At 40.9% G+C, this 20,914-nt stretch overlaps 1 protein-coding gene across 5 annotated transcripts in view; it reads right to left on the reverse strand.

Moving 5' to 3' along the window:
* CNTNAP5 (contactin associated protein family member 5) overlaps positions 1-20,914 on the reverse strand; it is an 801,874-nt gene that overhangs the window by 43,153 nt on the left and 737,807 nt on the right. For all 5 annotated transcript variants that reach the window (XM_027056014.2, XM_027056013.2, XM_053214870.1 and 2 more), the window contains 2 exons: positions 11,329-11,459; positions 3,736-3,823 (listed from right to left, as the gene is read on the reverse strand). In XM_027056014.2, coding sequence (XP_026911815.1) covers positions 3,736-3,823; positions 11,329-11,459 — 219 coding nt within the window. The remainder of the gene's footprint in view (positions 1-3,735; positions 3,824-11,328; positions 11,460-20,914) is intronic.

The following is a 20,914-nucleotide window of genomic DNA, read 5'->3' on the forward strand; positions in this document are numbered from 1 at the left end:
CTCAATGATTTAGTACCTTTATTTGAAGTTTCACCTTTTTAGTCTTATGTATTACAGGTTTAATTCAAAAGACAGGAAGACCACAGGAACATCCTACATGGTGACAAGATTAATGAGGGGATGCTGTTTAAACACGTGGATGTTTCTAGAGTTTCCACTGCACAAATCAGGTGCTATGAAAAACAACTTGAGTTTTGTCATCATTCAGCTCTAATTCTCTTTCCTCCCAAGGTTCTTCTTATTTGTTTGCAGTGAGGATTATATGACTCTAGATACATTTATGGAGCTTAGAACATGTAGCATACTAGATATTCTAAAAAGTAATTCTGCTTCATTAATACCAACAAACATACCTTTACTATGTCACTGAGCTTGGGGAACAAAGAAGAATCCTAAGTTTTGGGGGGATGGGAGGACACAACCAAGTTGGTGAGCTATAAACCAACATTTGGGTTGTATCATGGGAAAATACCTGCACCATCCCGGAGAAGAACAGAAATCTAAGCTTTGAGCCTTTGCCACGTGAAGACATTGAACCTGAGACTCTCACATGAAGCTTTAGTGACAAGTAGACTAGAAAAGAATATCACCTCACAGCAAAGGGAATACACATAAAACCTTCCCATTTCTGCTGTGGCTCTCAATTAAAAAATAAGCAACAAAAGTAACAGTAGCATGACCTACTATGATATTAACAGGAGCAGCATTTCTGCTGATACTTCAGTCACAGGCTTGCTCCCATTCAGGCCTGCAGCTCAAATTTATAGTCACTCTCTTTTTGGAAAAAAAAAAGTGAGAACTTGAAATAATCCTAAATTGGTAGCACCTTCTGGCACCTGGCAGAAGAAAGTACAAATCTTGCCTGGACGAAAGCTTCCCAATTTTTGATCAAGGTTCCAACACATTAATTTCAACAAAATATGCATGCACGTGCACACACACATGAGAGAACAGGAATCATATGAAAAAAATAGGAAAACAATTACAGATTTAGACCCCTACATACTTCAGATATTGGGATTGCCAGAGGCAAAAAATATATGTGTGTGTGTGTGTGTGTGTGTGTGTGTGTGTGTGTATTGGCTATTGAACAGAGCTATGTTCAATAGTTATTAACATAATAATTAAAGACATAAAAATATAGGAACAAAAAAAAGAGTGAGAACAACAAACTAAATAAACAAATATGTTTGAAAAAGAACAAAACATTATTTTTTGAAATAAAGACATAATTTATGAAAAATGTTTCATTGAATGGGTTTAATGAGATATTAGGGAGAGATGAAGAAAGAATTAGTGAATTTAAAGATAAAATTGAATACACTGCCCAGAATTCAAGATCGACAAAAAATAATACTTATTACAAAAGTATAGTAAGAAACATGAAGATAGAAAATCAAAGACTTATCTAGTGCAGGTCTAAAATAATTGAAGAGAGAGAATAAGAATGAAGCCCAATTTCACATGCTGAGAATTTCCGAGAACTAACCCATAGATATATGGGTAAATAGGACATATGAACCAGATACACAGATAACATGAGAACCTAACAGATACAAACAGGAAACAAACACATCGAATGAGATACTTCACAATAATAAATCTACACCCAGATGCAAGGTAATCAAACTACAAAACACCAAAATAAAAGAGATCATCTTAAAAGTAGCTTGTGGGTGTTGGGGCTCAGGGTGGTCAGAGCACTTTCAAAGGTGGGACAGACTGACAGCCACCTTTTCAACAGTAACAGTAAAAGACAGAAGACTGCAGGGATGTGCTGGTAAGGGTTTAAAACTTGCTCCCCAGCAGCAGAGAAGCCCTGTAGCATTTCTGATTTCCATGAACAGTCTGAGTTTAGCCAATTTCAGCCTGAACTGTAACATCACTGAATGCAAAATTGGGCACAAGATGTATCTAACAAGCTCTTAGGAGCTTGTGTGAGCTGGCTCCATCACATACCTAAATAATTCTTTCAATAACAGAGGGGAAATGCCCTTCATTATTGACTTGTATGTCTAGCAAAATTATCTTCCCAGAAAAAAAGGTGAAATAAAGTCCTTTATCAGATGAGGGGACACTTCTACAACATAAATTCATAAGGATGTACTTCAGAAAGAAGGAAATCAAACCTGTTAATACGTACAAAGTTGGAGGAGTGAGTAACAAGTCAAATAGTGACTGCTTCGGTAAATCAAAAAAGTATCTACATAAAATAATTATTATTACAGGAGGTAGGATGGAAATGAGAAAACAAAAACCAACAAAATTCAATCTAGAAGTCGGTCAGTGTTGACCGCCTCCTTTGACTGCCATTTTGCAGACTAAAATTGACATTTCTCAGACCCAACTGCATTTGGGTTTCTGGACACATACTATGCTCTGGAAATTAAATAAGTTTATGGATTTGGAAGGCTGCAGTGAGAAAGGCGTCATTTTTATGCTTTTTCAGCTGTTTCTATTGGCAAGCAAACTCATGGTTACATGCCGTGTCTTCTACCATCACTTTTCAGAGATCTTTTCCTGCCTCTTGGGGAGGACTACTCCAGGACTGGGGCCTCAGTGGCCTCTGGACTCTAGCATCTCATCAGTGATGGCCTCAGAGTTAGCAGCTTCCCATAAATCCACTTGGGACGACTGATGAGTCATTCCAAAAGACTGCAACAAGAATCTACCAACCATGGAAGGGGTGCCGCCATTATGCAAGTAACTCATTTCTGGCGTTAAATGCATTCCTGTTTGAAATGCCTTAAAAGTTGAATGAACAGAAAATAAGGAAGCAGAAACAAATCCAACCATACGAAAATGTAGAGAAGCTTACATTTGCCAATTTATAACACAAAGCTGGCCAGATTGGATAAAGTACAAAATTCAGCCTTGTGTTCTGCACAAGATCATACAGAGGCTTAAAGTAAAAGGAAAATTAAGAGTATGCTTATCGTGATGAGCACGGAGAAAGGTACAGAATTGCTGAATGTACACCTGTAAGGGACATAATACTATATGTTCACCATACTTGAGTTTAATAAAAAAAGGAAAAAGGAAAAAAAAAAAGAAAGAAAAATTGAAAGGAAATACACGAGAAGGGACAGGCCATGCAAATACTAACTAAAAGAAAAGTGAATCCGCTATATTAATAATAGACAAAGTAGATTTAAGCACAGAGATACTTAATGTTAAAAAGACCACTTCAGTATGAAAAAAAATGTTCATCAAGTTATAAAAATTCCAATCTTACATGCACCTCATAAAGACACTCAAGGCACAGAAGATGAAATTTCACAGAATTTCCGGTAGAAAACAAAAGAAAATCCACCATTATGAGAGGAGATTTCAATCCTCTTTCAGTTGGTGGTGAATTAATAAAGGGACTGAGCATCTGAGCAATCCACTAATTGGGTAGGTCAAATCCTTAATTTTGGTAAGTAAACATTAAGAAAATATAAGTAAAAAACAAACATTGAGAATTAATTAATTAGAACATAAGTAAACATTATCTTACTTAATTTCTATGTTACTTTGCCTTACCCAGTATTCCATAAAGTAGGTATAAATGCCAGCTCCCAACCCTGCCACATATGCCTGAGCAACTCCCCTACCAGAAATCTCGGTTCTAGATCTTACCTATGGTGAGCCAGAGGCTCCAGATTTGAATCACTAACCTGCCTGATGGAAATTATTTGTTTCTTCATTTATTTCAACGAAGCCCACCGGAAGAGAAAGGATGAGAAAACAAACCTGTGACTTTGCCCAAGGTGAGTGACCGTATGGCCCTGAATTCAACTTCTGGGGAAAAGTTGTAACTGAGTCGCAGGTGCTGATCTACCTGCAGGAAAACAGAAGACAAACGTGCATCAGCAGAGGTCTGCACAGAAAGGGCAGAACGCCCTCCCATCTGCAAAAAGTTTGGAAACACACACTGAGCAGACCCCTCTTTGGGATTTTTGTCTCTGGAGAGATGAGAAACGTCTCGCTAATTCTCCCACAATGCATGTAAAATACTTTTTTCTTCCCTCTTGGTTAAATAAAGGCCTTCACACAAGTCTTCTCCCTGGGAAATTCTGTACAGCTTTTGACAGGTATTTATCTTCCCACTGAAATTTTCTCACCAAGTTCTTTGTTGCAAACAAGGAAACAAATGAAGCCTTCTTGGTAATGTGCTGTGCACGCCTGCCATTACACAGAAAGCCCACATTCATTCCCGAATTCCCCCTTTCCCCTCATTTGGTCTTTAGGGCCACCACTGCTCCCTTTGCTACAATAATTCTGACTTGGCCTCACTCAGGTGTGGACTGTGGGATTTTGCCCAGCAAATCTTTCAGGGTGACAGAAAGTTAGACCATGGAGAGGAGAGACTCACTGAACGGTCACCACCAACAGGAAGACCTCATAACCCCGCTTCATAGGGGTGAACAAAAGCCACCACTGGGATTTCCAGGACTTGTTTTGGACCATAATCCTTTAGGGGACTCTCCTTGTCTAATCCAGTTCCATCTCCTTCCCTGCCCCTCATTCTGAGGCAATGTTACCCATCCATTCTTACATTCTCAGCCTTTCTGGTCTAGTTTTCCCAGGATCCACGCTGCACATTCACATGATGCTGTGCCTACAAAGGATCCTTTTTATCTTACAGTTTCATGTGGAAGAAAAAGGAGACTAAGACCCCTGCAAGCTGTGTGCCCAGCCCCGCTCTTCCCTTGGGGAGCAGCTGACCCAGGGGTGGTACTCGATTCTCCCAGATCCCATGGCCACGACTATCCCTCCGCAAATGAACCCTCCTCCAGGAACCTCTAGGTCCTGCAGTGGTTTCCACTGTGAGAGAAGTCACCGGCTGTGACTGTGGCTCATGGTTACATGCTTTATTACTATTTCATTTGTGAAATTAGACTGGAGTCGTATTTGCTATTTATTGAACTCTTGGTATGTATGAGACATCATATTGAAGCAGCTTTCAAAATACATGCCTCCCTAGAATACCGTGAGATAGGCATTATTACCCATGTTATACAGACTGAGGAGATGATTTCCTAGAGATCCATAACTTGGGCAGGGCCAGACAGTGTCACAAAGCAGTGTCCCACTGTCATGTGGCCCACCTGTCACTCTCTATGGGGTTTGCTTTCCTTGTCCATCCCTCTCTAGATAGGGATTGTAGACAATCACTGTTTAATTTCTGGCTTTCTACAAAACTCATTCAACAAATGTTTGAGTATCTACTATATGCCAAACACTGTTCTAAGTGCTCCCAGAGGCTACCTCCTCCAGGAAGCTTTCCTTGATGCCTTGGCTAGATCGGTTGACACTCTTTTCTGTCCTCATGGTGTCTTTTTTTTTCTGCCTCTAACTTTGCATTTAAAGTGCTGCATTATATTGGGGCGCTTGGGTGGCTCAGTCGGTTAAGCGTCCGACTTCGGCTCAGGTCATGGTTTCACAGCTGGTGAGTTCGAGCCCCACAATGGGCTCTGTGCTGACAGCGCAGAGCCTGGAGCCTGCTTCGGATGCTGTGTCTCCCTGTCTCTCTGCCCCACCCCTGCTTGCACTCTGTCTATCTCTGTCTCTCAAAAGTGAATAAACATTAAAAAAAATTAAGTGCTGCATTATAATGATCTGCTTCTCTCTCCCTCCCTGTCTCCATAAACTGTTGCCTCTTTGAGAATTCATATATCTTACTGATATATGTTTTCTGTAGGACCTACTAGAGAAACTGGCAAAGTATCTCCTAACACAGGTTTGCTGAGTGAATGAATAAACATCCTGTATTGATCCCTTTTCTATCTTGAAGCTATGAGGACAGAGTTGGTCACAGCACCAGGATGTCTCTCACTGCCTGGAAGCTCCTTCACCTTTAGGTACAACATAGGGTTTTAGTCCTCACGGTCCCCATCCATAGTCTGATTAATACCCATGGGTTCAGATTCAGTCCTTGTCTCTAGGAATGTTTTCTTCCTGCCCCACTTCAGAGCTCTCCCCTGCCTCTTCCACTGGCTAAAACTGCCCCCTCCAGCAGGTGCAGGGGGCCTCCCCTCATGTGCTCTTGTCCAGGTTGGAGATGAGGTTAAAGTGGGTGGAATTTCCAGCTGAGTGGAGAAGGGTGGAAAGATTCGCAGCACTGAAGGTGGAGCTGAGATTGCCCTTGCTTCTGCCCCTCACCTCCTCCCCGGGCTCCCCAGGGTCAGCTTCCCATGCAAGTTGTCCCTAAACCTTGACAGGCCCATGCCCAGATGTCACACATGGGAGAGCTCACTGGTCAAGTACGTGAGTCCTCCCTATCCTGCTGTTCTGTTTTGGGGAACTTACCTGGTGGTTAGCACTTAAACCAGGTGACTAATGAAGGAGAGGTGGTGAATGACAATCAAAGGGGTTTTTCGGAAAAGAGGAGTATTTGTAAAGGTTCAGAGAGGAAGGAAGATGGCTCACAGGATACCTGGGGCTCCTGGTGGACTATGGAGAGCTGGGGATGGGCTCCAGCCCTGACATGGGATGTGGGCACCTGAGCAGTAGAACTGGTTCAGCTGCTGGGTCACCGATTGGAAAAACAGCCAACTCATAGGACAGAAGCACACACGTAAAAAAGAGGGGTGCCCCACAGATACTTATTTTAGGGCCTCAGCAGTTATAATATGGGCTATTGGAATCATTGAGGGATTCAGTGGGAAATGCATTATTTCATCAGGCTTCCTTTTGTGCATTTTACGGTTTAGCATTGTGTTTGTGTTTCATTATAATTGGTGAGGTCCTAAGGGGTGAAGCATTGTAGTCCTTTAAAACAGCGGGATGTCTTAAGTTTGTCATCTGGACTACAGAGCCTTGTTGATCTCAGAATTGAGGATACCCAGTGGTCTTGTCAAGTTTTAAGTGAGATGGAAAAAGATGAAAATGGAGCCAACCTTTTCTGAGTACGTCCTACATGCCAGGCTTCATGCTTGGTCTTTCAGCTATGTTCTTTCATCTAATCTTTATGAAAACTGAGCTCAGTTGCATTTGAACCCCACCCCCGCCTGTTTTTATTTTTCTTTTTTAGTACAGCAGTAGACTGAAGCTCAGAAAGGTGAGTTATAGTCTAAGATCACATAATGCACGTGGTGGAACAGGAATTCACACTCAAGTTTGTCTCCCCGTAGCGACGCCTTGACCTTGAGATTTTCATCTCTCTAAGGAAGGAACTAACTACTGGGTTTCAAAAGCGCCTGGTACCTCCTTCTTTACAGCTTGTTGAGCTGGCATTTTGGTAAGCTGGCTTAATCCGTTTAATGTCATGGATGCATTTTAAATAAGAACACTGAAGTTCACCTCCACTGCCAGGACATGCTGGTGGGCACCTATACCTTAAAAAAACACTAGCCAAATTATAATTCTCAAATCATCACCAGGAACACTTGCTCCTAATTTCAGGCCCAGCCCCCATGACCTCCTTCTTGGCATCACAAAGAAAGAGAAGAGGAGGAATAGCCACTCAGGGCCTGGGAGGGCATGGAAGAATCTGTTTTTAGGTACAGGATGCCTCTGCTTGGTGGAGTATGGTGATGCCCGCCTGCCCTCTCTCTCAAACAGGTTCTGAGTAAGGCCTACACCCTGCTCCACATGGCCTAAGGGCAGGACTGGTGATGAGTAGGAGCCTACCTTTTTCTGTTTTCACTGAAGAGTTCCACGCAGGGAGGAAGAAGAGATCTAGCTAGGGCAAGAGGGGTGGGGGTGACCGAGAGACAGGTGTGTTGTGTTCCTGCATCAATAAACTGAGTCCAAGTTCAAAAAAAGTCTAGCTCTAGTTTTTTCTGCTTCCTCAGTGTCTTGGGAACCATATGTTATCAACCAATACATGCTTATTGTTGATTGTTAAACTGATTGGTAGAGATCCTCTTGATGGAGAAGAGAAGGAAATACCTTCTATTGTCCTCCCACTGACCTGTCTGCATCTTTCATTTGTGGAAAGAAATACAGGAAATATAAAAAAGAAAGGAAAAAGGAATCATATATACACATGCCCACCAGAATGTGCCCGTATGTTCCATCAGGACCCAGTCAAGATATTCACACAAGAAATCTTTATTCCCATCCATTTGATCCTCCAATCTTGCCTCAGCCCGAACTTTCTCCAAAGATGTATCCCCCTATTTCAAGAAAAAATTCTAAAGGTAAACTCATTAAATTATAATCACTCAAGGATTGTTTTCATACCATATATTTGACAATTATTCCTGAACTTCTACTCAATCAAGCAAACTAATAGTCAAACTTGACTTCTCCCATAGCCCACACCCAAAAGGGCACACAATGCTACTGATGTTATTTTTCACATCTTTATCTCTGTGGTTATGCCCACTGCACTAATTGAGGCCCTCATAATCTCTTTCTGGCTGGTCTCTATCTCATAATCAAATGTATATTTCCATGCAGTGACCACAGTGAACCCCCTGAAAATGAAAATCTAACCATGCTACATTCCATGACTAAAATCCTATGGGAAACCTTCTTCACAGGGTCAATTTGATCTCCCCCACATAGTACATTAAACCGTATGGAATTCATTCATTTCATTTATAAATATTTATTGAGCACCTGCTTGACAAAGTGGGGGTTCTATGGTAATGAAAAGAGAGAAAAATCCCTGTCCTCTAGGGGAGAGAGAGAGGACAAAAAATTAGATAAATAAATTATACTGAATGTTAGATAGTGTTCAAGCACTGCAAGATAGAAGTCAAGGGGCTAGGTTGTCCATATTAAATAAGGTGATCAAAAATGGCATCATTAAGAATAGTTTTGGGGCGCCTGGGTGGTGCAGTCGGTTAAGCGTCCGACTTCAGCCAGGTCACGATCTCGCGGTCCGTGAGTTCGAGCCCCGCATCAGGCTCTGGGCTGATGGCTCAGAGCCTGGAGCCTGTTTCTGATTCTGTGTCTCCCTCTCTCTCTGCTCCTCCCCCGTTCATGCTCTCTGTCCCAAAAATAAATAAACGTTGAAAAAAAATTAAAAAAAAAAAGAAAAAAAAAGAAAAAAAAGGAATAGTTTTAAAAAAAATTTTAATGTTTATTTATTTTTGACAGAGACAGAGACAGAGCATGAGCAGGGGAGGGGCAGAGAAAGAGGGAGACACAGAATCCGAAGTAGGCTCCATCCAAGCTCTGAGCTGTCAGCACAGAGTTTGACGCGGGGCTTGAACTCACGAATTGCAAGATCATGACCTGAGCCGAAGTCAGATGTTCAACTGACTGAGCCACCCAGGCGCCTAAGACTAAAGTTTTAATACAAACTCTCTGGCCACTGTGTTGAGAAAAGCTTGCAGGGGAACAAAAAGTGAAGCAAGGGTCTGTCAATTAAGATGCAACTGTAAACTCTAATAATCCAAGGAAGAGATGAGAGTGGCTGGGGCAGGGTAGACGCTGTTGATCAACATGATGTGGCATGTGAGAGAAGAGATATCTGAGATGACACCATAATGTTTAGACTGGGAAACTGCAAGCATGGAGCTGCCACGGACTGAGATGGGGAAGATTATGGGGGTGGTGACTGTTTGGGGTAAGATTCCCAGAAACTTAGTGTGAAATATGTAATGTTCAAGATGCACAATAGACACTCAAATAGATAGCCAAGCAGGCAGTGCTAGATCTGGAATTCAGGGAAAGGTTTAGAGCTAGATACACCTTTGGAATTAATTCATCAGCATCCCAGCGCATTTGAATGAAATTAGACATGAAATGAGCATAGACAGAAAAGAAGAGGAGTATGAAAATGAGTCCTGTGATGTTCCAGTTTGAATGATGATGGGAGGGCAAACAAAGAGAAGAGAAGGAGCAACCAGCAGATGCAGTAGAAACAGCAGGTGAAAGCTGTGTCCTACAAGCCAAATAAGAATGCGTGTCAAGATCAGAGGCAATTGCCGTGTCAAATGCCAACGAGAAGCCAAGTCAGGAAAAGATCGCTGGATTCTGTACGACCATTGGTGTCTTGAGAAGTATAATTTGACTCCAGCACAGGGAAAAATCCTTCTGTGATGTAGGTTTAAGAAAAAGGAAGGGAAACTCAGAAGACCAAGGAGGTAGACATTTCCAAGGACATGGGCAATAGACTGAAAGAGGAAACGGAGCAGTATATGAAGTCAGAGAAGACAGAGGTTTCCTCCTTCGACCTCGAGAGCGTTTTTTCTTATCATGTTGTATGCAAATTATTATTTTATTTATTATTGTAATTATGTTCTTAATGCAAGCAATCTTTGCATGTTTATGTTTTGGGGAGCCATCCAACAGAACGGGGAAATGTTGACAAGGGCGGGGAAGATATGAAGGCTGGAGTGATGTTCTTGAGTGGGGTCTGACACCTGGCCCACAGGTGGTGGGTCTGGCATGAGCTAGAATCATTGCTTGCTCATATTCACCCACATGAGGGAGATAGAGTGCCTGGACACCTATGCAGGAGGTGGGTAAATAGGGTGGAGAGAGTGTACGGGGGTATTCTCTTCTGGATGCTACATTTCTCACAAGAAAGAAGAAAAGAAAGTCATCTTGCACAAGGGAAGAAGGGGTTGTAACTGTTGGGGTATAAGGAGACAGAAGGAGGTTTTAAAATTGTCATCTAGGAGATCAAGAGAGTGATGGACTAAAACAATAAAGGGGGATTGCTGGGCAGATGGAAAGGCTCACCTGAGGACACGATTCTGAACAGGATGATCTGGACTCTGCATGTTCTCTGTTGTGATGTGCCCTCCCCTTCTTGCTGCCCTTTATAATGAGACCCCAGGAATTCCAGAGTGCCTGCCACATGCTGTGCTCTTCTGGACGTCTCTGCCGATGCTCACGTGGACCCACCACATGACCACCTCCTTCTCTCTTCTCCACTTAGGCAACTCCTCCTTGCCTTCTAAACTAACTAGAGTTAGGAGTAACGTTCTCTAAGAAACAGGTACTTCTATCCAGAAGAGATCAGTGTTCTCTTCCATGCTCCCAAAGCACCTGTACACACTTCTATCCCAGCCCTTGTCAGTCTCTTGTGATTCCTCTTCAGCTGTGCATCTTCCTCTTATACTCAAGTTCAGGGTTATCAAACCTGATTAGGCTTCAGAATCACCTGCTACCTCCCCTGCAAAAACATTTCTGATTAAGTATATCTGATGTAATGCCCAAGAATTTGCATTTGTAGCAAGAACTCAGGTGATGTGGATGCTGGTAGGAGGGGGGGAGCTCACCGTAGTTCACTTTTGTCTAGTTTGTCCAAGGCTGAGCCAAGTGTGGTTGATATCTATCCCCAGGACTTGGCTTCACACTTAGCTCAGGGTAGAAGCACAGAATATTTTATTGAACAGCCAAAACATATTTTGCTGAATGAGAAGAGAAGTAAGGTACCTGAATGGTAAGCTCTCTTCCCTCCCGGTTAATCTTCAAGTGGTGCAACCTTCGGTTGGCAAAATTCTCTGCATCCATATTGAAAACATGGGTCTCTTCCTTGCTTAGCTGATAGCGAACCTGTAAGCTTCCTTGAAAAAAAATTAGAAATTATAATTAAAAATAGGACCCATAAAATGAAAAAATATGATCAGATTGTCTTTTAGTTGATCATTACTGTTTTCTAGGTACCTATGTCTCAATCTTTTCATTATTAAAATTTTTAAAAGGCATTACATATGCTATTACTATAACATCTGGGTCCACATGGAAAATCCAGAGTATAGGTGCAAAATTTGTGTGCATTTGTGTGTGTGTGTGTGTGCGTGTGTGTGTGTGTATAGAAACCACAATGCCAGGTTGGAAAATAAAACAGTCACAAGTCTATTCTGTAATTGGGCTGTGAAAACTTTAATAGCAGGGATTCATTTTCTATTCTCTCTTCAACTCCTACTACTTCCTATAATTCCTTTTCTTCATAATTGCCTTCATGAAATTTCAGAATACATGATATGAAATCAGACTGTAAAATAATCTAAGCCAGAATAGAAGAAAAAGTTTGGCCTATGAAAGCATTACCCAACAGAGTCCACCAATATCACAAAGTCTACAAGCTAATGCTGGATTTCCTGGTTTGCTCTCTCCTTTTAGCTCTGACCATCGGATATTTCCAAATATTACTGTTCAACTATTACTGTTTACTTTTTTATCCCTTAAACATGAATAATAGTTCTCTAACAGTAGCATATTTGGTGCTGAGAGGAGTTGAGCAGGAGTGGTAGTGCAGTGTAGACAAAGGGCCACAGCCAGGCTCTGGTAGGGAAGTGCCCACCTTGTGCACCTGCGGGCTGTTGGGTGGCATGTCCTTCCAGATTCCTGGTGTTTTCATCTTGAATTCAACCCCATAAACTAAATCAGCATGTGACAGATAATTCTGTGTCAGGTATGATGGTGAATACCATATTCCTTGAGGGCATTTGGACTCTTACCATCCCACTGTCTGGGTAATACATACGCATGTACAGATTCTGCATACATATTCTGGATGCAATTGTCCATTTTAAACATAGCTTCTATTTTATACATCTTTTCCAACACCTGCCTCACAACCATCCACCTTAGATGTCAATAATCTCACAGTGACTCTGTCTATCAAAGTATTCTGAAGCTTCCCCAACATTCCAGTTTATATCTAAAATACCTCAACAAGTTCTTCCAGAGCCATGCAAATATTCATCTCATCCTCTTAGGAGTTTTGATGGAATCAATGCCTTCTTCTGCTCCTATAGGCCCTGTGTTCATCTCTATTCTAACAGGTACTGAGTTGTATTATCTATCTCTTACCTGTCTCTCTTACAAATCTATAAACCCCTTGATGATCTGCACATATCTTACTTTCCCAGTGCCTGGCATATGGTAAATAATCAGTAAATTTTGAAAGAAGGAAAGAAGGAAGGAAGAAAGGAAGGGAGGAAGGAAGGAACGAACGAAGGGAGGGAGGGAGGAAGGTCAAAAAATTCAGTGGGATCTTGAAACTTTTTACATCTAAAGGAATCACTTCCCTGAAATAGTACAAATTTAGGTTGTACTTATTCTCAGTAGGTCCAGAGACCAAAGCATTTTTCATAGAAATTGTTTTGCCCTGGTATTTCTTGACTTGGAGTTGGGAGAACATCTGGAGAATAGAAGAGTTGCATGCTAAGGAATTAGATAATTCCTGAAGGCCTCCTCTAGAATGTAGTAATGTCTGCACTAGTTTATCCTTCTGCATCAGAGTCTCTGATGTTTTAGGGAATTCATTCAGGTTTGAATTCCCACCATCTGTCTTGAACCTTCTGTCTCTTGTTAGTATTTAGGGTTCTATTTCTTTCCCACACATCTGGATTTGCTCTATATGCCTAGTCCAGTCGTTTTCAAATTGGTTTCAAATTAGAACACTGCATTCAAATGATAGTGAACGCTAGTATAGAAAACAAAAAAATACGGAGCTTCTTGAGCTGAAGTAGGAATGGGAAGCTGTCTCTAGGCTGCTGCTGCCACTGTCCTCTCCCACTCCACCCACCTTCAACCCACAACCTCATGTTGGCCAGCAGAACTCTTTGGTTTTCCAGGAGTGTAGTGGAAAGCCTCTACAAAGTAACAACTCGGCGTACCAGGATTTGGTCACATCTATTCTGGACAGCTTTGTATCAGTCCTCTGCATCCCATAAGACACAGCCCATAGAACACTCTTTCTCTGCAGTCCTGACCATTGGGATCCCACACTTCAAATACCCATAGACCCATAGGTTTGATAAGCTTACTGTTGGATTTGTATAGACATTAAGTTGACCAATGCCAGATGCTCTGTACATATCTATGTGGATGTAATTGGCTGAGGAGAGAGAAGCCATGCTCTCCTTGGGAGATGTTGGACCTATTTTCTTTCTTTCCTTTTTATTTTTTATTTGAGACAGAGAGAGAGAGAGAGGCAGGGGGAGAGAGAAAATCTTAAGCAGGCTCCATGCTCAGTGTGGAGTCCAATGCAGGGTTCAATGCCACCGTCCTGGGACCACGACCTGGGCTGAAATCAAGAGTTGGATGCTCAAACAGCTGAGCTACCCAGGTGCCCCCTCTTTCTTTTTTATTGAACGACATACATTTTATTCTCTCTCGACAATAGTTCTGGAGCCTAGAAGTTAAAAATATTTCTTCAAAGGCTCGAGGCTAGGATACTCCCATGCCTCTTCTTAGTTTCTGTGAATCCTGGCAATCCTTGGCTTGTAGATGCGTCACTCTGATGTCCTTTATCTTCACATACCTTCTCCCTGTGTCTCTCTGTTGGGCCTATTTTCAAAGCTGCTCTAATACTCAACAAAGAATACCATATACCATTTAGCAAGACATTTTATTATTCATATCCTGCTTGACAATTTCCTTCTCATAAAAATAGAAAAAATATGAAGTGGAAACTCAAACCTGTAAAATCCAAAAAAATTTCTAGTTGAATGCCTTGAGCCAAGCCTTTGGGTTATGATGCTTGCATCTCAGTTATTCAAAAACATTATTTCTTTTTCTTTTATTTTACTGGTTCCCACTTTCCCATTCTTCCTTCTCTGTCTTCCACACAGCCATGAGTGGGAATAGTGCATATTTTGCTATGTGACTCTAGAACTAAAAAAAAAAAATTCCAAGCCAAATAAACTAAGGGTTGTCAGAGGGAGGTGGGTGGGAGGTGGGCTAAATAGATGATGAGTATTAAGGAGGGCACTTGTTATGATGAGCACTGGGTGTTATATGGAAGTGATGAATAATTAAAAAAAAATCCAAGCCTCCTTAATTCTATATGATGTATTTCAGCTTCTTGGCCTGACATACAAAGCCTTTTATTTTTACCTTCCAACTTTATCACCTATATATTACCCACATCTGAATCATACCTGAACACTCAGCACCTCCCCAAATAATGCTCCTTCTTACCTCTGTGTGTTTTTCTTTTCCTGTAGTTGGAATCATACCCCTAACTCCTTATCTGCCTGGTAAGCTCCTCCTAATTCATCAAAACCCATCTCAGGTGACCCAGGTCTCTACTCACTCCTAAGACTGATAAAATATTTTACTATATTGCCACTGTGCTCACTTTTAATAAAACAAACGAACAAACAAACAAACTCAATTTATCATGATTATTTTGCCTTTCTCCTTGAATTTGTTAAGGTCCTGTAGGAGAGATAGTTGCTTGTTCATCCCTGTGTCTACAAAGTATAAAGCAGGGTTTGCTGTCTTCAGTCTCCAGAAAGCATTTGTTGAACAAAGTATCCACTCTGGAGAATTTTATTACCACTCCAACAAAATTATAAACTAATAATTTTTCAATGCCTACTGTGTGTCAGAATTTAAATAAACAACAGTTACAATGCTACAGTTCTATCATTGAGAAGTTTTTGATCCAGTTTAAAGCAAAAACAAGATCATGCTGGCTTGCTCTTAAGCACCTCTATGTTTTAGACATTTAACCCGGTAGTAACGATATTGATATTTTTAAATCAAATCCTCAGATTAGGAAATAGATTTTCAGGGAGGTAAACAGCTACATAAATTAATAATAATAATAATAATAATAATAATAATAATGAGAAGGAGAAGAAGATTCAAATTCAGGAGTATAGAACTTTAAAGTATATGTTCCTTCCACTATACCACCCTGACTCCAAAGGCATGTGATTGGGTAGATGGATGAGTGGATGGACAGAAAGTGGATGGTGACACAAAGAGAAAAGTGAATGATATGGCAGACAATACAGAATGCGTATTTTGTGAATTCAAAATGATGAACGGTTAAAAGAGTTGAGGTAGTAAGAAAGCTTTTCAGAGAAAGAGGCTTGTTGACGGAAGGTAGAAATTAGCTAGGGAAAAAAAATAAGGTGATATGCTCAGGCAGTTGTAGAAATTAAGCAGAGCACTGTGGCTAAATTTTACCATGCTTGGAACAGTAAAGCTGTAGACCAGCATCACTGATGAAAATCTTAGCAGATCTGCACCCAACCAAGCGTTCTCATTCTGAAAGATAGAAAAACTAATATCCTGTACCTTGAGTGGGAACTTGGAACAGCGCAGTAAAGAGACAGTCCAGGCAAAGAACCTAGACTTGTTCTTCTAAAAAGGGGTCCCATAAAGGGCTTTAGACACGTATGTGACTGGGCTGATGTACAAAATGTGGTATCTTCAGCATCAAAAGAGAAACCCATGAAGGCACTGGACCCCTGCAGTGGAGTCCATTCTTATATTTCTGTCCACAGAGCATTGTCAGTTTCTTGCTTTATCATTTCACTTTGAAAGCAGGAGCTCTTTTACATGTTGAATCTTTTCCATTCCCTATCAATCCCTATCAATCCCGAATTATGTGGCTTCCTCTGCACCCTTTAGTCTCTACTAACCAGACCATTTTCACCAATTAGCTTCTCTTCCGTTTTCACTGCCCCACTCAGTGGCACCACCCACCCACTGGGGGCTCACTTCAAAGCTTTAGGAGTCATCTTTGTTTTGTTGGGTTCCTTCACCAGCACCCCTGCATACATGATGCACACCCTAGTTATCAGCAGCCATCTGGTCTCTACAAAGTAAACTGTGCATCTCCACACCTGTTTCCAGCTCAGCTAACACACCCTCCTTCAATCCATCACCAGCTGTCACCCGGGCATCCTACTTTCTGAATACAACTTCTCCCTTTCTGGCTCCCTTTTTCTAATACCTGGATTCCCATAATCCCTAGAAAGACTAATTTCACCAACTACTTATTGTTCCTCCACCTCTCCATGTCCTCTCTTCTCTCCTTACCCAGCTGAAACTACATGGCCCATCACTGTAAACCATCCTTTCCTATATGGTCTTACTTACCTTGGTCACGCTTTACTGAATGGACATATTTGCTTGGCAGAACTTTAACTACTAAAATGCAACCGACTTTTTCTCAACTCCTGCCTGGTTTAGCTGGCAGAAGACAATACAAACAATGCAGACTGCTGGTAGGCCACTTCAGATTCAACCCCACCAACTTCAAGTGGGTCTTTCTTGTGTCCTCTCTGTCTCAGTGCATTTGCTAAGTTGTGCATCTGCAGCTCAGACAGCTCTTTAATGTCTTCTCTTCTGTCCTCTGGCCTCCACCTCTGCCTTCTTCCCTAATCTAAGGGGATATCCCTGCTCTGCCAAGAAAACTAAAGTAACCAGAAAATAAGTACCACAACCTCCTGCCACCTTATACACTAACCCGTCAATTTCTGAACCCGTATGTTTTACCTTCTTCTCTTTAACTTAGACGAACTACCTATGATCTCACCTAGTATCATTTTATGCATTCCTTCTCATCCTTCTCATGTACTTGAACACATCACTCAGGCAACCCCTCCTTCCTTTACAGTTTTTCTTTAATTCTTTGTACTACTTCATTCGTATTAGAATTTTTCCTGAAAGAAAGAAAGAAAGAAATAAAGAAAGAAAGAAAGAAAGAGGGAGGGAGGAAGGTAGGCTGAGGAAGGGAGGAAATGGAAGGAAGGAAGGAAGGAAGGAAGGAAGGAAGGAAGGAAGGAAGGGGGAGGGAGATAGGAAGGAAGGGAGGGAGAGAGGGAGGGAGGGAGGAAGGAAGGAAGGAAGGAAGGAAGGAAGGAAGGAAGGAAATAAAAGAAATATCTTCAACTTTCTTAATTTTAGCCATTGCCATATTTCTCTGTTCTCTTCTGGTCTACAAAAAATCTCCTGAGGCTTTATCTATATTTCCTATCTCCAGCTCCTCTCTCTCATTTACTCTTAGTCAGATTTCAACCCTGTATCTTCACCAAAACTTCTATTTCTAAGGTTATCAATGATTTTCATGTTAAATCCAATTTTCCACTCAAAATCCCCATTTTAACTCCCATTGACATTGTCTACAGTCACTTTTTTCTCTGTAAAACTCTTCACTTAGATTCCAAAACATTCCCTATCCTAGTTTCCTTCCTTCTTTACTGGCCATCTTCCCTCTTGCTGATTCCTCTATTTCTCCTCACCCTCTTAATGTTGAAGTCCCAGGGCTCAGTCTATGAACTTTTCTCTACCAATGCTCACTGCTTTGACAATCTCATCCAGTGTTATGGTTCCAATATTATCTTTTTGGTTTCCTAGAATTGTTGTTACACATAGTTCTGGAGGCTAAAATTTAAAATCAAAGCATCAGCATTTCTGTACTTCCTCTAAAGGCTCTAGGGGTAAGTAACTCTTTGCTGTCTCTTCCTAGTTTCTCTTGGGGCCTGACAACTTTTGGCATCCCTTGGTTTGTAGCTGCATAATTTTAATCTCTGCCTCTACTGTCATGTCACATGTCCTTCTTTTCTCTATGTGTCATCATGCATCTCTGAGTATCCCTATCCGTCCTTTTTATAAGTACACTGGTCATTGGATATAGAATGCACTCTAACCCAGCAAGACTTGATCTTAACTAATTATATGTGTTACAACCCTAATTCTATATAAGATCATATTCTGGGGTGAATTTGGGGGACATTATGAGCCCAGTATACTGTCTAAATGTAGAATAATTCTAAATTTCTATCTCCAAATTGGTCTTCTACCCTTACTGGCAATCTCCTCTCAACATCTGTACTTGGATGCCTAATAACCTAAAACTTTAATATGCCCAAGCCTGAATTCATGATCCTCTTTACTAAATATGTTTCCACCTCAAGTATCGGCAAGCCTATACTCTTATGTGCTCGGCCAAAAAATCTGGGAACCACTCCTGATATCTCTCCTTGTCTCATTTCCAGTAGGGTGTGACATAGTTTTACACACCCCCTTCAAAATATATCTTGAATCAGTTTCTTTACTTGCCACCAATTCCATTATTACTACTCTCATCCAAACAGCCAACATTTCTCACCCAGATTGTTTCTTTTTTTGAAATATGAAATTTATTGTCAAATTGGTTTCCATACAACACCCAGTGCTCATCCCAACAGGTGCCTACCTCAATGCCCATCACCCACCCTCCCCTTCTTCCCATCCCCCATCAACCCTCAGTTTATTCTCAGTTTTTAAGAGTCTATTATGGTTTGGCTCTCTCCCTTATCCATTTTATTTCAATAGAGTCATAACTACTCCTCTTCTAGCTTTAGCCCCATATAGACTACTCTTACTAGAGCATTTAGAACAATCCTGTGATAAATAAAGCATATATCAGTGTAAATCAGATCAGTTGCTATAAATCAGTATTAAAAAGAACAATCACTCCCCTGCTTGAAGCCCTTAAATGCCCCCCCCCCCCGCATCTTACCCAGTGTAGAAAGCAATATCTTTGTTGTGGTTATAGGGTCCTAAGGCTTTCATTACCTCTCTTTCCTCATCACCTACTCCATTATCACTCCTCACTGGGGTCCAGTCACAATGCTTCCCTTCCAAGTTCTCAAGCAAGCATATGTCTGTCTTGGACTTTGCTTTCCTTATTCTCTCTGTGTGGAATGTTCTTCTCTGGATATACACATGGCTCCCCTGCCTCCTGCCCCCCCCCAAATCCTCTAAGGTTTTGCTTAAATACCACCTGTTTAAAGAGTTTTTCTCTGATTGCCATGTTAAAAAATGTGAGACCCTCACCTGAATTACACATATTCCTGACTTCCTGATATTAACCTGCTCTTCTCCACACAGAGCTTATTACCTTGCAGCATTTTGCTTATTGTTACATCTATTACTTATTGCCTATTTCCCTGCACTGGAATGCAAGTTCCATAAAGGCATAGATTTAATAAAATGGAAGGGTCTAGAACAGAAAATCTGAACATGATTCACTATACATAGGAGACATATTGTTCTAGTCATACAAACTCATTCTGAGTCACTATGTAAAAATATCTCCTATATAGATTTTGGTCAGACATTGTGGAAAGGCCTGGTTTTCCACATAACTAAGTTTTCAGAGCACTTGTCACTATCCTGCTCATTTCTTAAGTCATGCATTTTTTAATTTGCCTAGTGATTTTCACCGTCCATTTAATTATAAACTTCATGATAACAGAGCTTTACCTGTATCTTTTCCTGGGGTATTCCCAGTGCTGAGAAAAAAAAAATGTCTAGCATATAGTGGGGGCTCGATGAATATTTATTGAATTTTTTTTATAGACTGAATGAGTGAATGGTTTGGTGGTGAGTGAAAAATATTCCTTTTATCTCACCCATCTTACACACATATAATGCAAACAATTATTTCAGAGTTGATCATGATCGTTTCAATAATTATCACCCTTATAGCTACAAATGTTAGTTATTGTTATGGGTATAATCAGTACTATTAAACTATCATCAGTTGCCTATTTTGCTCTAGGGTTGTCTAAACTGATTTTTCTCATATTTCATCTTTGTACCTCAAAAATGATGACATGTTCACTATTTGTCTATATAAATTTTACAATAAAGTGTAGCTTGTCTAACGCAGTTGGTACATTTAGATATTAGTCATTACACCCAGATCTTCCCTCTGACTTGTGATCTGAATTTCTCCTCAGGGTACCAGCCATGCTTTGCACTTCTGCCTTGGAGCCCAGCATATAAAAATAACAACCTTGGGATGAAGGCCTATCTGTATGTTAATCCTACTTAGCCAGACTTCTTAGAGAAAACCTAAACACCAATCTGTGGCCAATCTGAAGCCAAACTCAGTTGTCCAGAGTTTGTCCTCAAATCACTGCATGCACAACTGAATGCTAAATTTAATGTCTTTAAATTAAAAAAAAATCCTATATTTTTAAGCTACTTGGAAAAAAGGAGACATTTATACTGAAAGAATTGCAAACCCCGTGAAAGATAAAGTGAATTTTCATGGCAAAGTTAAACCTTAAGGCTCTTCTTCCTAGTTCTATCTTGGGCAAGGTGAGGAGAGATTAGCACCGAAAAGAATCAGCTATTCTAAAAAATATATATATATTCTCTGCTATTTGAGAATTTCTCATGAGTCAGTAACTGCAATGCTCTGAGCATTCCCAGATCCACTCAGCTATGATGGTTTTCTAGGGCTCAATTCATTTCTTATTCAAAAACAACCTTG

The sequence above is a fragment of the Acinonyx jubatus genome, chromosome C1 (genome assembly GCF_027475565.1).
Source record: "Acinonyx jubatus isolate Ajub_Pintada_27869175 chromosome C1, VMU_Ajub_asm_v1.0, whole genome shotgun sequence".
Taxonomy (NCBI): domain Eukaryota; kingdom Metazoa; phylum Chordata; class Mammalia; order Carnivora; family Felidae; genus Acinonyx; species Acinonyx jubatus.